Source organism: Ochlerotatus camptorhynchus, unplaced genomic scaffold (assembly GCF_037179485.1).
Source record: "Ochlerotatus camptorhynchus isolate MF236.1 unplaced genomic scaffold, CSIRO-AGI_Acam_v1.1 ptg000462l, whole genome shotgun sequence".
NCBI lineage: Eukaryota > Metazoa > Arthropoda > Insecta > Diptera > Culicidae > Ochlerotatus > Ochlerotatus camptorhynchus.
Window position 1 is genome coordinate 85,265 of NW_027040948.1, and position 13,365 is coordinate 98,629.

At 41.4% G+C, this 13,365-nt stretch overlaps 1 protein-coding gene across 1 annotated transcript in view; it reads left to right on the forward strand.

Annotated features, from left to right (window-relative positions):
- The window catches only part of LOC135712181 (BRCA2-interacting transcriptional repressor EMSY), a 28,033-nt gene that overhangs the window by 11,898 nt on the left and 2,770 nt on the right, over positions 1-13,365 (forward strand). Inside the window, exons 3-4 of the mRNA XM_065235144.1 lie at positions 9,752-10,103; positions 10,177-13,024. Of these exons, the coding sequence (XP_065091216.1) occupies positions 9,752-10,103; positions 10,177-13,024 (3,200 nt within the window). The remainder of the gene's footprint in view (positions 1-9,751; positions 10,104-10,176; positions 13,025-13,365) is intronic.

A 13,365-nucleotide genomic window follows, 5' to 3' on the forward strand; every position in this document is an offset into this window, starting at 1 on the left:
TTTTCGTATTTGCGGAGTAATTTTGATTGCCCTCTGAATAGCAGCACTATTTTCCAACCATCGGTGACCGCAAAACTTTAGCGGGAATATGGTAGATCCAGAATACATCGTGATAAACGCTCGTCTTGCTGGTACATCTTTGAAGATATTGTAGATACTACGCAAATATTTGACAACATCCCAATTGATACTGCGAACACTATTCTTGAATGCATTATGCAAAATATACAGCCCACAGCTTCCCAGATCTATCAGCTTCTCGCCACCTTTTTGTACCTCTAGCTTCAATTCACATTGGGCCCCTCCATGGACACTTGCAGCAACTTGTTAGAAGAGATACTGGCAAGAGCGTTCATAAACGCAGCGAGTAAATTTGATGCCCGGGATCTTCCCAAAAACTTTGACGTCATGCACTGATAAAATTTCAAAGATTGTTTTATGTGTCCCACACATGATTTTTTGCAATGTGATCAACATTATTTTTTACCCTGACATTCCAGGTTTTTTTCCAGGTAGTCGATACCCTGATATGTGCTGAACAGCTCCAACTGAGATCGAGTACTTTTCGGCAATTTTCCAAAAAGAAATTCCTTTTCCACGATCGTGAATCACCAAATTTCTAACAAATGACGCAAACAAAACACAATAATGCGATGCGCACGCTTCCCGGAACAAGAACTGTCAAATATTACGCCGTGATGCCAAATCTTCAGATTTTGTTTTTATTCGTTGGCTAAAAAATAAAATCTTAGGAGTGTATAATTTATTTTGTCCATGCACAAAAGTGAGCATACCGTTCCGATTCAAATTTCGGACGATTCAAATTTCGGACACTTTCATTTTTAATTAAATATTACATCCAGTTAGAAACAAAGTAATAATGTTAGATGATCGTGGAGGGCACTAGTCAAAAAAATTTAAAATTTACAAGACATGTGGATCATATTCGACCGAGATAATCAACTTTTAAAAGTGTCCGAAATTCGAGTTTAAGTGTCCGAAATTTGAATCGGCACGGTATATTTATTTAAATTTGTAACAAAAATAGCAAAATATTATAACAATTTTCATTCAGCTAATTGAATGCACCATGAGAAATACTTGAACTCTTCTTAATATACTGCTGAAATTGCGTGCAAAATTTTACTATGATGTAATATACTTTTATTTGGGTTGAGCGTATTATTTATTTTGTCCAGTACCACAAACGAAGTGACAGACGGAGCGGCTCGAAAACTTTGGTGACTAACCTGCTATTGCTATTTTTCAGTGTACCACATGGCAACACCACTACTATTTACTGGATTGTACCACATGGCAACACTACTACTAGATTGAACTAGCATTTTCACCAAATGTACTAGAATGTTTTGGTTCTATCTCTTTCACTCTACTCAAATCTGAAATGCATAAAAAAATGACAAAATGATACGCACTCTTTGCACACTGTCAAAGAATCATTGTACACAAAATCAACTTTGTTCAAATCAAAACAAAAAAACTAACCCATCTGGTGGATGATGGCACAAGCTTCCAAGAAAATTCTATTACAGTGAACCACATTATTTAAATGGATTTCTTCGCCAGTTAGTCGTCTGTCACTTCGTTTGTGCCAGTACTGTATGCTGTTCGGTATTGCATAGAGGAGCCGGATGTAATGGAAGCAAGGACAGATAACAATCAGGTGTTCGACTGTCATAATCGTGTTGCAGGAGTAGCAAAACTTCCGAAAAAAGGTAGCGCTACCCATGTTGTGGGTCAGTCGAATTAGACGGCGATTGACCATCCGTTTCATGACTTTACTAATGCTGCAAGTCAGAGAGATCGGACGGAAGTTTTCCAGAGTAGAGGCCACTTGCCCCTGCTTTGGGATGTGGCCTTCCAGACTGCGGGACCATTCGTTGGCAGGGTGTTCTCTATCTAGATTTTATTTATTAGGTCTAGCAGTTCGACTTTGGTGCTGGACGGGAGATGTTGCAGCATGGGGTATCCTATATCATCCGGACCGGCGGATTTACCTTTGCTGCGGGATTGTGCAAGGGTCAGTTCATCGAATCGAAAGGTTGATGGGCATAGGTACAGAGTCCTCCGGAATGACAATGTTGCCAAGGCTCTGTGTGGATGCGTGGCTTTCTTGTATGAAGTTCGGGCTCTTAATTGGTTTGTAAGCATGAATTCTTAACAACTGTTCAAAGTCTCAGAATTTAAAAAAAACTTTTAACTAATCTTGAATGTTGAATGTCTTGAACGGAGCCTGAGCAAATTTTCAATCTCTGAAATACCTGTGAAGGTAGTTTCTACATTTCTAGAAAATAGCTCTTTATTTTATATCTGGATTATTTTTGAGATGTTCCTTAGAATCATCCCAAGTTGTTTCCAAATATACTTTCCCCTTAATTCCACTGAATAATTGTTTTATTCTTTCTGGCATTTCATTGAAATTTGTGTAACTAAGTGCTATCAAAATTCTCTGTAAACCACTTTTGGATTTCCCTCTAGAAAAATATTAATTAAAGGGCGAACACGAAATTATTGCGACACATTCAACAGGGCATAACTTTTTACCATTGGGTAAAAATCAACCAAATTTTGCACACTTTCTCATTGATGTGTATTGTGTACATGCTATCAAACTCGAAGTCGTGTTTTTCGATTCAACGAAAATGGAGGTGAACCAACGCGAGTTGAGAGAACAAATTCTTTCCAAACACCTGGAATTTCCTGACCTGTCGCACCGGCAGTTGGGAAAAATGTTGAACATTCACCATTCAACCGTCTCCAGAGTGTTGAAGCGGTTCCAGGAGCGGTTGACGTTGGACCACGGCAAAGGAGCTGGAAGAAAACCGGGACCGGAGAACAAAAAGACGGAGGGAAAGGTGAAGCGGATGATTAAAGCAAATCCCAACGTCTCAAGCCGTGATTTGGCTAAAAAGATCGGCATGTCGCAGAGCTACGTCCAGAATGCAAAGAAGAGAGCTGGACTACATACATACAAGGTACAGAACTTCCCAAACCGCGATGAGCGGCAACAATCGACGGCTAAAACTCGGGCACGGAAGCTCTACGAGAAGATGCTGACAAAATATGGCTGCTGTGTGATGGACGACGAAACGTATATAAAAGCCGATTTTAAGCAAATTCCGGGGTTGGAGTTTTTCACCGGCAAGAGCAAGTTCGATGTGGACGACAAATTTAAGAAGAAGAAAATGTCGAAGTTCGCCTCCAAATATCTCATTTGGCAGGCCATCTGCTCTTGCGGACTGAGGAGTGAGCCTTTCGTGACAAAGGGCACAGTAAATGGCGAGATCTACAAATCTGATTGCCTCGAGAAGCGCCTTTTGCCGTTCTTGCAGCAGCACGACGAAGCTCCGCTATTTTGGCCAGATTTGCCATCATGCCACTATTCTAAAAGTGTCCTGGAGTGGTATGAGGCCAATTCTGTCCATTTTGTTCCAAAGGACATGAACCCGCCAAACTGTCCGGAGCTGCGCCCGGTGGAGCAATACTGGGCAATAATGAAGCGGGAACTTCGGAAGAGCAAGAAGACAGTCAAAGACGAGAAGGGCATGTTAAGAAAATGGAAAAAAAAAACTGAGAAACTGGTACAGGATGACACTGTAAAGACTTTGATGGAGGGCATCAAGTGAAAATGCGTTCAATTTTACACTCAAGAAGGCTCCATCGATTAACTTTTCTTTTGATTTTTGAAGTAAATATATGTATAAAACTACCCTAAAATTTTGGTTTGATTCTAAACATTGTAAGAAAATTGGCATGACATTTTCGGTGTCGCAATAATTTCGTGTTCGCCCTTTAGTTCTTTGAATATTGCTAAGAATTTGAGTTCACATCAGAATGGATATATTCGAGCAGTTTAAAATGAAGTTTCCTACCACTCGAACTTGGCCGTGGGATAATATTTTGAAAAAAATGTCTTCTAGAACCTCGAGAAAGTCCCAGCATTAATAAAAAAATATACAATATCTCTAAAATGTATACCAGAATCTTCCAACTTTTTTCAAGATCGAGATTTTAAATCATAAACGCTTGTAAGTGGGAAAACTTTCTTCGTTCCGGAATAATGGTAATTTTGCTTAGACTACGATCTAGAAGAGGTGTATAGGTTCCAGAGGCATGCATATTTGTCTATGTTTGAAGTTTTACAGAAGTTTATATATTCGAGATCTTTAAATTGCTTGCCTTAAAATTGAAAAATTGGTCCTAGCATTTTTCTCTGCGCCTCCATTTTTTCTTAATTTCAAGATTTCATATAAATGTCCATGTTCTATCTTTTACATCCCGAAATAAATTTTAATAACCAATTCGCATTCTGAATATAAATTCAACTTATTAAATGGTTAGTTTCCAAACAATCAAGACAAACAAATGAGTACTGTGGCAGGAAATGAAGGTTTTTTTTTAAAGAAGCTTAGAAAATGCTCATGGTGGTTTGTGAGTTTATAATATTTCTCAAAGCGGGTCGCATTCAACGACAGATTGGATCCATATCTTTCATGTCTTTCGGATCAATGGTCTTTTTTTTTATTGTTTTAAAGTCACTATTTGGTCGCTTCTTATCGCTCCCCTTGGCTATTTTCATGCTTTATAGTGGAGTGTTGGAGACGGTAGGTTTATGGTCGGCGTTGCTGGCTCATGCCGCAATAGAATGGCTTCCCCTCTCTGATAAACCACTGCATGAGAGAACCAAAGATCTAGTCTAGCAGTGATAGTATCACACTTGTTACTCCTTTAATTGAGAGCCGCGTCGTAGTACGCTTACGTATAGGCACTGACGTTGGGTATGATACTGGCGGGTTTTGCCGCAAATCACTCTTATTTTTATTTATTTTTACGCAGATAGATTTATTTGGGTTTGCAAGGGAATTATACTATTGATATATGTCAGAAAGTGCCCAACGGTGCTCCTTCTATTTGCGTGACAAGCTTCCATTGTTGTTTTCATTGAGGTATTGCTCAGGAAACAGTGTTAAACATCATGTTTGTACATGGTATTGTAACTAATCTTATATGTGCTTCATTTTGATTTGGGATAAGTGTTTGAACTATGGCTCGGGATTTCCACTGTGGCGTGCTTCTATTGTGACATACCCATACGTATTTTTGTGGTGCGACATAGTGGAAGCGTGTGAGCATAGTTGGAGCATATACCCTATATAATTTAAAAATCAGCTAGGAAACTAACTTCAAAATGAAGCATTTTAGTCACATGAAGGTGTTTCCTGGGTCGAACTAAGATATAATAAATAGGTATAGGCCAAAATCAAAAGTACTTGAAACACGTTTAATTTTAGATTACAAGCACAAGTGCAGGTACTTAATAAAGCATGGGTTATGATTCATTAGGTGTATTAGAACTTTTAATAATTTATTAAACTAGACTAATGAGATATCATAATCATCAAATGAACTTAAATAAGAAACTTCAGAAAGTCTAATAACATTAAGTAGATTAACAGAAGAATTAGGATGCGGGGGGTCTACTTAGGGAGGCAACTAACCTTTAAAGTTGTAGAATAAATCTTCTTATTTAGTCTTGAACTTTAATAAGAAAATGCAAGCAGACCAATAGCATTAAGCAGATTAACAAGAAGAGGAATAGTTTAGGAAATAAGTAAAAGTAGAGGTATGTGACAATTAATAAATTTTAAACTTTTGGAGGCATTGTATTTCCCTGAGTTTGTTGTACTCGATTACTATATTATTCTCTCAATACGCGAAATCTCTTATATATCCGGTTATTTCTTAGTGTTCAAGTACTTACATTTGCAAACAGCAGTCAATGTTAATCTGTTAATGTGGTATTGATGCTTGTTTAACTAACGCGCCTACGTCTACGGAGCTTATGCAGAAGTGATACGCAATTCGGTAGAGCCTGTCAAACGCTTTTGAGCTTATGTAGTATATAATTTGTTCGGTACGGTCGCGAAATCTTGAAATGATTGATACGTTCTTAACGGCGCCGGTGGTGTAGTGGTAAGCGTGATTACCTCTCACCCCAGCAGGCCTGGGTTCAATCCTAGTCGGCGCCGCCGGGATGTTCTGAGGCATAACATCTCTGATCACGCCTTCCTTCGGATGGGAAGTTAAGCCGTTGGTCCCCGGTTCATGAGTTGATGGGTCGATAGGTAGGGTCCAGGTTTGGGAGCTGCCTTCCTGGCACGTCGGTAGCATTGGTGCTCAGCACGGAAAACAAGATCGACGGAAAAAACAAACCAAAGGAAAAAAAAAAGATACGTTCTTTAAATTAACTAATTTGATAAGCTCAGTAGTAAATAAGTAGAATATCTAGGGAGGAAACCAAAATTAATCAACTTGCCAACATAGGCTATCACATTTATTTTGATGGCACTCTATAAATGATAATAAGCCTTTTTTTCTCGCTTCGGTTGTCTCGCACGGCTTTCGGAATTCGCGCGGTTTTCGTAACTTTCATAATTTAGATGTTTCGTTCGAAACGGATTTACTTATTCAATCGGTTTACTACGCGGATGTATCTACATCGGTGATATCGTCACTTTTCAAGCATATTTCTTTGATCTTTTCCAGATGGTTTCGTGATCCTTGTTGAACGTCGCCTTGCAATATGCGTAGAATCCGTCCTTCAATTGCCTGCTGCTCGGTTCGCAATTCCAGAATTATTCTGGTAATTGATAAATGGTTGCATCCAACAACCTCTGTCCAGCGCCTATGCCAAGCTTCGAGTGAATTGGTCGTTAAAGGCAGTTGCTCCTTCACCACTTTGTGATTCGACCAGAGGGCAGGATGAAACATCGGCCTATTGTTGCTGTTTCGTCCTGAAACGTATGTAACATTGAAATATTCAAGGAAGCCAGCTAGTTTTACCGGCATATTGGCCTTGATGCACTCGAATGCTCCTGCAATTCTTGAAAACGGTAGAAATGATAGTGCCTAAAAAACAAAAACGTTAATCTGCATTCACCCAGCGATTACTTAATACTAACCTGTAGGCGTTTAATAGCCATGTATACAATTGGAATACATAGTTTTCAGTCCCCGGAAGTTCAGCTGTTTGATTAAATTTTGTGCAAAGTGAAAGTAGCACAAATAACATTCTGCATCCGGAAAGATATCCTTCATTACATTAATAACTGCTTTCTCAAAATCAGAGATGATGAACTTCGGACGTAGTTCAATCTGTGCTTCCTGACATACTTCCAGTAATGCTTCAAATGCGCATGTGTAAGTCTCTTGTGTTTTGTTTTTCAGAAGCATAAATACAAGGGGTACACAACTGCGTCGTGATTCTGATATGGAGTGGATCCGTGGATAGAGTACATTTGTGTGAATTCCAGAGGAACGGTTGCGAATGTACCATCAACCAGCTAAAACCGAGAGGCAGCCAAGCGCTGAAGGTTTGGTAAGGTTGTAAAAATCATAATATGTGTACTTTCGTTGCGGATGTATTTATGCAAGAAAAGCTGACCATCCAGCGTTTTCTTAAGTTCCTCTGGAAGGATAAATTCACCATCCTGTTCAATCACACGTAGTCCACCACCACTTGCTTGCCTTTGCCTCAGAATCAACAATTTTTGCAATTTGTTTGATGCTCGGGTTTGGACGATAGGTGCGTATTGGGTAGAAACTTTACGGATTATTTTCGAAGGAACTTCCTTCGATTCTAGAGCTTTCCGTTTTAGTTCAGCTTTGTAATTTTTCTCCATCCCGTCCAAAGGGTTAACATCATGATTATGCAGTTCCTTATGCACAACTAAAATGTGGACGCCATTTTGTAATCTTGTAATCGCAAGACTTTTGCAGGCCTCGTCACTGTTTTTGGCATGTTTTCTGGTGGCACAGTCCCAGTAGAAGCGATCTTTAGCCTAATTTAAAAATAATGTTTTGATAAACAAACTATAACCATCAGTTAATAAGAAGAATTACCTCCTTGTTTACGTTGTACAGAAATCCATTGACACTCAGCATCTGCTTTCCTTTTTGGGAAATAACCACTTTCACTACTGGCACAACTTCTTCATCGGAAAACCCATTGAACTCTTCTTCAATCGCACTCATTTTCTTTCTAACACCAACCCAAATTTCGATCAAATCAAAGAAACGTGATGTTTTCGATTCAAAATCCTCGCTGCCAAAGTAAAAAAAAAAAAAAATAATGAAAAGCACCGAGCGGAAGCAATCATGCCCTATCGCTTTTTCTCTCATTCAGATTCTGTAGCTTTTCTGCTCGCACAACTGACTCGGCTCGTTAAGCCTGCCTGGTACGCAGCTGAAAAGAAAACGGAAAAGTAATTTTTGAGGAATATTCCCAAAAGTAAATTTGACAGCTATAGGGAGGTGTCTTTTGCTAAATTTTGAGATCATAGGTAGGTGTCGTCTAATTTTAAAATCAACAATTATCAATTTTTATGTTGTTAAAATGCATCCAAAACATCATTTTTACAACAAACGTTAAAATTACCTAACGGAATAATTGGTCAGACCATTATTCCGCAAGGAAAATGAAATTGCATTCAGAATGCGGAACCTTCATATCGATCACGATACTAATATAATCGATCTTTCCTTTACCGATTTCTTTTGAACTGCGTACTGGGTCAAGAAATGCTAAAGGAAAATAATTTCTTTAGCATTCCGTGTCCTATCCCGTAGCACGTAAAAACGTCATTACTTTTCAGCTGCGTACCAGGCTTAGTTCGCATTCACAAAAAATGAAGCCAAGATGAAAATAGATATAGAGGTGTTCTCACTTGCTGACTTTTTGTGAAAAACCAGTAAGTGGTAAGCTGCTGGTAAGAGAATAAGAGATGCGACAGAGGTGAACGGTTTATTTACGCATACGCAACATTCTTATTGGGTGGCACGTTGTGCAAGCAGTTAAAATTAAGTAACTAGAACCACAGACAAACAGACGTAACTCTTCATTATGTATCTTCGTTCATGCATTTAACGGTTGATTTGAATATTATCAGTTCCGCGAACTACTCGCCGCAGCGCTGGCATCGGATCACTTTGACTTTCTATATATTCTATAGAACTTTTATGCAATATTGTTTACGAGTTAGCGAGCAAGCTTGTCTTTCGCGAGAAGCCAGAGAGATGTCGTTACTGAGGTTATATGTTTTGAGATACTATGTTTTCAAGAACAAGTTTTTCAAAGAGTTACGTCTGTTTGTCTGTGCTAGAACGTTCAGCAAAACTTACCAAGAGCCATATCGCTGCTAATGACGATTTTCGATTTGAGAATACCTCCCATATTGAATTTCATCTTGAACGAAGCCACCTCATTGAATACTCAAACATCCGGAAAAATAAAGCTAACTATCACTTTCTCTCTCATTCAGCATCTAAAGCCTTTCTGCTCTTACAACTGAGTCACCTCGTTGAGTTTTTTCGGCCTTTTGTGATTCGGCCTTTTGTGATTCGGCCTTTTGTGTATTTCGGCCTTTTGTGTTTTCGGCCTTTTGTGGTTCGGCCTTCTGTTTTAATAACCGGGAAAAAACCGGGAATTGAAAAATGGGATTTGAATGGACACCCTGCATATATAAAATGGGAGACGGCCTGCTTGTTTCGCATTTTTTCATGATTAAACGAACATTCGGGGTAGCGTTATATGATCAGCGTATTACCAACACCAACTGTAGGCATTGCCCAGTCGTTTACTAAGCAAATCGTTACTGTAATCAGACTGTTAACCGAACATCGTCTCTCGTCCAGTCAAAATAACTCATAGAGACTCATTTGCCATTTTCAGAATATCTGGACCAAACAGCGTTCAGGACTGGTGTCGCGAAGGTCGCCGAAGCTTCCCTATTCTTCCCCGAACGGCTCCCTATACAGCCTTGACCTATATAGCCAACACCGTTTGCGAACAGATCTCCAGGGAGAATGCCAAACTACCACATCCCTTTGAAACGTCTCAACATAGGCTCGAGAAGGAGCAGGAAGAAGAAAAGCGTAAAGTGCTAGAACAGCAAAAACAACAAGACCAGCAGATGGCGCAAACACCGCTGAAGCCAGAAGCGGAACCAACGGTTGCTTCTCCAATACCCACGCCGGAACCAGCCAAACTAACACCTCCACCGTTGGTGGTCTCGATGGATCCGGTAATAACTTCTTTCAATTGCCACACTTTCCCTGATCCTAACAATCTGTTTGTTTTGTTTGTATTTTTTTCAGTTTGTGGAAGCAGCTAACAAGAGTTATATAAATAACGATTTGAAAAGGTCGTACCCGGTTGATCCGAGCCCGACTACTCCCAGTATAGTAAATTTCATCGAGGATGACTCCCCGTTAAAAAAGAAACCCCAGTTGTATCAAGAACTTCAGAAGCAGGAACCCTCATATCATCCACCTCCTATTGTTACTTTCCATACGCAGCCTTACACTCCGCCGGTGCAGGTGCAGCAGCAAGTGCAACTCCAATTTCCCCTTCCGCAACAACCTTTATCCCCGCATAAAGCCCTTTTGTCCCCTAACAACTTTGGACCAGTTCCCATTAACAACAACAATAACAACAACAACAATAATGTCAATGCTAAACCCCCAAAAGGAAGCAATAAGAGCACCGAACGACAACGTAAAACATCTGGTTCATCTAAGAAGAATCAAAACAAAACAAAAACTCCATATCAGACAAGCAAACAATCGGCGAAGGCTGCCAAGAACATGACCCAACAACAACTGCAGCAACCGGTGCCGATTCAAGCCAAGGTGACTGGTGGTGCTAAAGGAAACAGCGTGGGCAGTCCGCACCTCATCCACTCGTACGCGAGTCCACTGCTTCCATACGAAATTCCTCAACAACAAAGTGGTGGCACAGAAGCTATCCAAGAACCGTTGCAACTGCAGAAGCACCTTACTTCGAATATTGTCTATCAAACGCAACACTCTGCTCAGCAGCAGCAGCAGTCGTACGGCGTGATGCCTGGAGCTCCACATCAACCACTTATCGGATCGTACAACGTTCAACAACCACACGGTCAACCCAATGCCAACTTGCCAGCTAATGCCGTGTACGGTCAACAGAATCAAATACTCCCGTCATCTAAGAAGGACATCCAGTACAATCTCACCAAACTGAACCCTACCAACAACATACCGGTCAAGAACAATGTCAACATACAACTGAAATCATCAAGCCCTTCGTTAATGCCAGGAAAGGGTCACCCTCTTTTGAACTATCAAAAGAAATCCCCTTCGAAAAATGTGCTGATCCCTACTTCTTCGGCAGCAGCTACCCTAGCCAGTTTAGGGATCCCGAAATCAATCCATCGGAAGGACACAACTGGTAAATTTCGTGAAAACGATCCTATCATAAATCCGGCTGATATTCCGAACCCGAAAATTATATTCTCAACATCGGCTCCAATTTCCCACCACGAGTCGACTAGCCATATAACACCAGGAAACCAGATTACCATTTTAGATCAAATCACGTTGCATCCGCCGAATACGATAATTCAAACATCGACATCGGGTGGAGTAACGATTATCCCTCCAACGTCACAGCATGCATCTCTGACCACCCACATCGCTCCCAATCCGCCAACACTAATTACGAACACGATGGCATTGAGTGTGCCAATATCCAAACCGATCACTACGCCTGTTACTCCGGTCACTAACAAGGTGGTTACATTGAAGGGACCCAACCTAGCGGGATTTACACCGGTGAAAAGTGGCAGCAAGCTATCCGTACACAAACTTCAACTGATGCCGATTGGGCCGCCCGGAGCTAAAAACAATGTCATAGTTTTACCCGTTAAAAGTGCAACCAGCGGCACTCTGAATCCTGGACAGAAAATCACCATCCCGAAGAGCGTTGTTGATACCAATGCTCTGTCTGCTGCTAACATATTAAGTCCCCCCAAAGTGATCGTCCAACAGCAACCAGATCTGAATAACATTGTAGTCTTCGACATAGCGTCAGATCAAAAGCTCAAAACCACCCTGCAACAAAAACCTCCTCCTGCGAATAAACCCGTTATAACTGAGGATACTCCGGTCGACATTGTTTCAACGCCTCTGGATGTAGTCACGGGAGCAGTCAAGCTTCAGGAACTCTCCAAAGGTTTCCTCTCACCAGCTTCCTCCTCGGCATCGGGCTCAATCGCATCGCCGTTGACAGAAAAAATGGTGAAACCCCAGCAATCGCAATCAACTCCCCAAGTAGCTATCTCTAAGTACCATTCAAACAACAGTGCAAATGTTACAAAAGCAACAAAATTTGAAGCGGACAGCACTGCACCGGGACCTTCTGTCACGGTCACTAAAAAGACCAAGGCGAACCATCAGGGAAAAGCTGCAGCCTCCACGAGCGCCGCCACCGTACAAAATAGCAAAACAAAAACAAAACCCACTGCGGCTGCAGCTAGTTCCACTACGGCTGCAGTTGATCCCGCCAAAACGAGATCCTCCACGATGAGCTCAACCGATTGGGAACTCGAACTGGACCAAGCAAATCAAGTTCACAACCGTAAATCAAACAACGTTATCCCTAGTACTGTTCAAAAACCTGCCTCCAAATCCAATCCTGCGGCACAGCCGGTAGCAATAGCTCCCAAACCAGTCGTTACCGCTCCCAACAGTACTGTCCGAAAAACATCGCAACCCCTATCATCCAGTTCCATCAGTTCGACATCGACCCCGGTTGTAGAAACCCCCGTTCCCAGTGATACGACGAGGCTCCCTATTCATCGGCCTGTGGCCCCAGCACCAACAGTCCCGACGACACCGACAAATACCGTGACACCAACATCGAAAGCCGCACCACCACATCCTCCGCTGATAACGACATCGCCTCCGAACGAGCGAAGCGATGACACCTCGGCTACGGATTCGGCCGACGCCGAGGAGGATCCCGAAGTGGAAGAAGAGGAAGACTGTCCGGAGGCGATCGAGGAGGAGATGATCATCGATGAGGAGCACTTCAACGAGGTCATCGAAGAAGATCCCGATCCAGACGAGGCATTCAACGAGCAGGAGATCCACGGCGAACGGGTCGAGATCGTTAGCGTCGGCTACGGTGAGTGCTTTTTTTTTTCTTTCTTGTGTGATATCAATGGGGTAAGTTAGGTGTTCGTTAGTAAAAAGGGACCATTCCTAGCAGCTTTACCCCATTTGGCATAATGGTCATTTTACCAACCGGAGGACACTAACGATTTTAAATTGGCTCGCACTGGACTAGCCTACACCGAAAAAAGTTTTTTTATAGTTTGATAGGGGAAATGGCTCTACTGTTGGCCAATGGATTTAAGATTGGACCCATCGCTAAAAATCTGCTATTTATCAATTGTATCTAGATGAACGCGTCATTGGGACGGTACTAATGGATGTTTTTGGTTGCTATTGAAAATTTAGTCGATT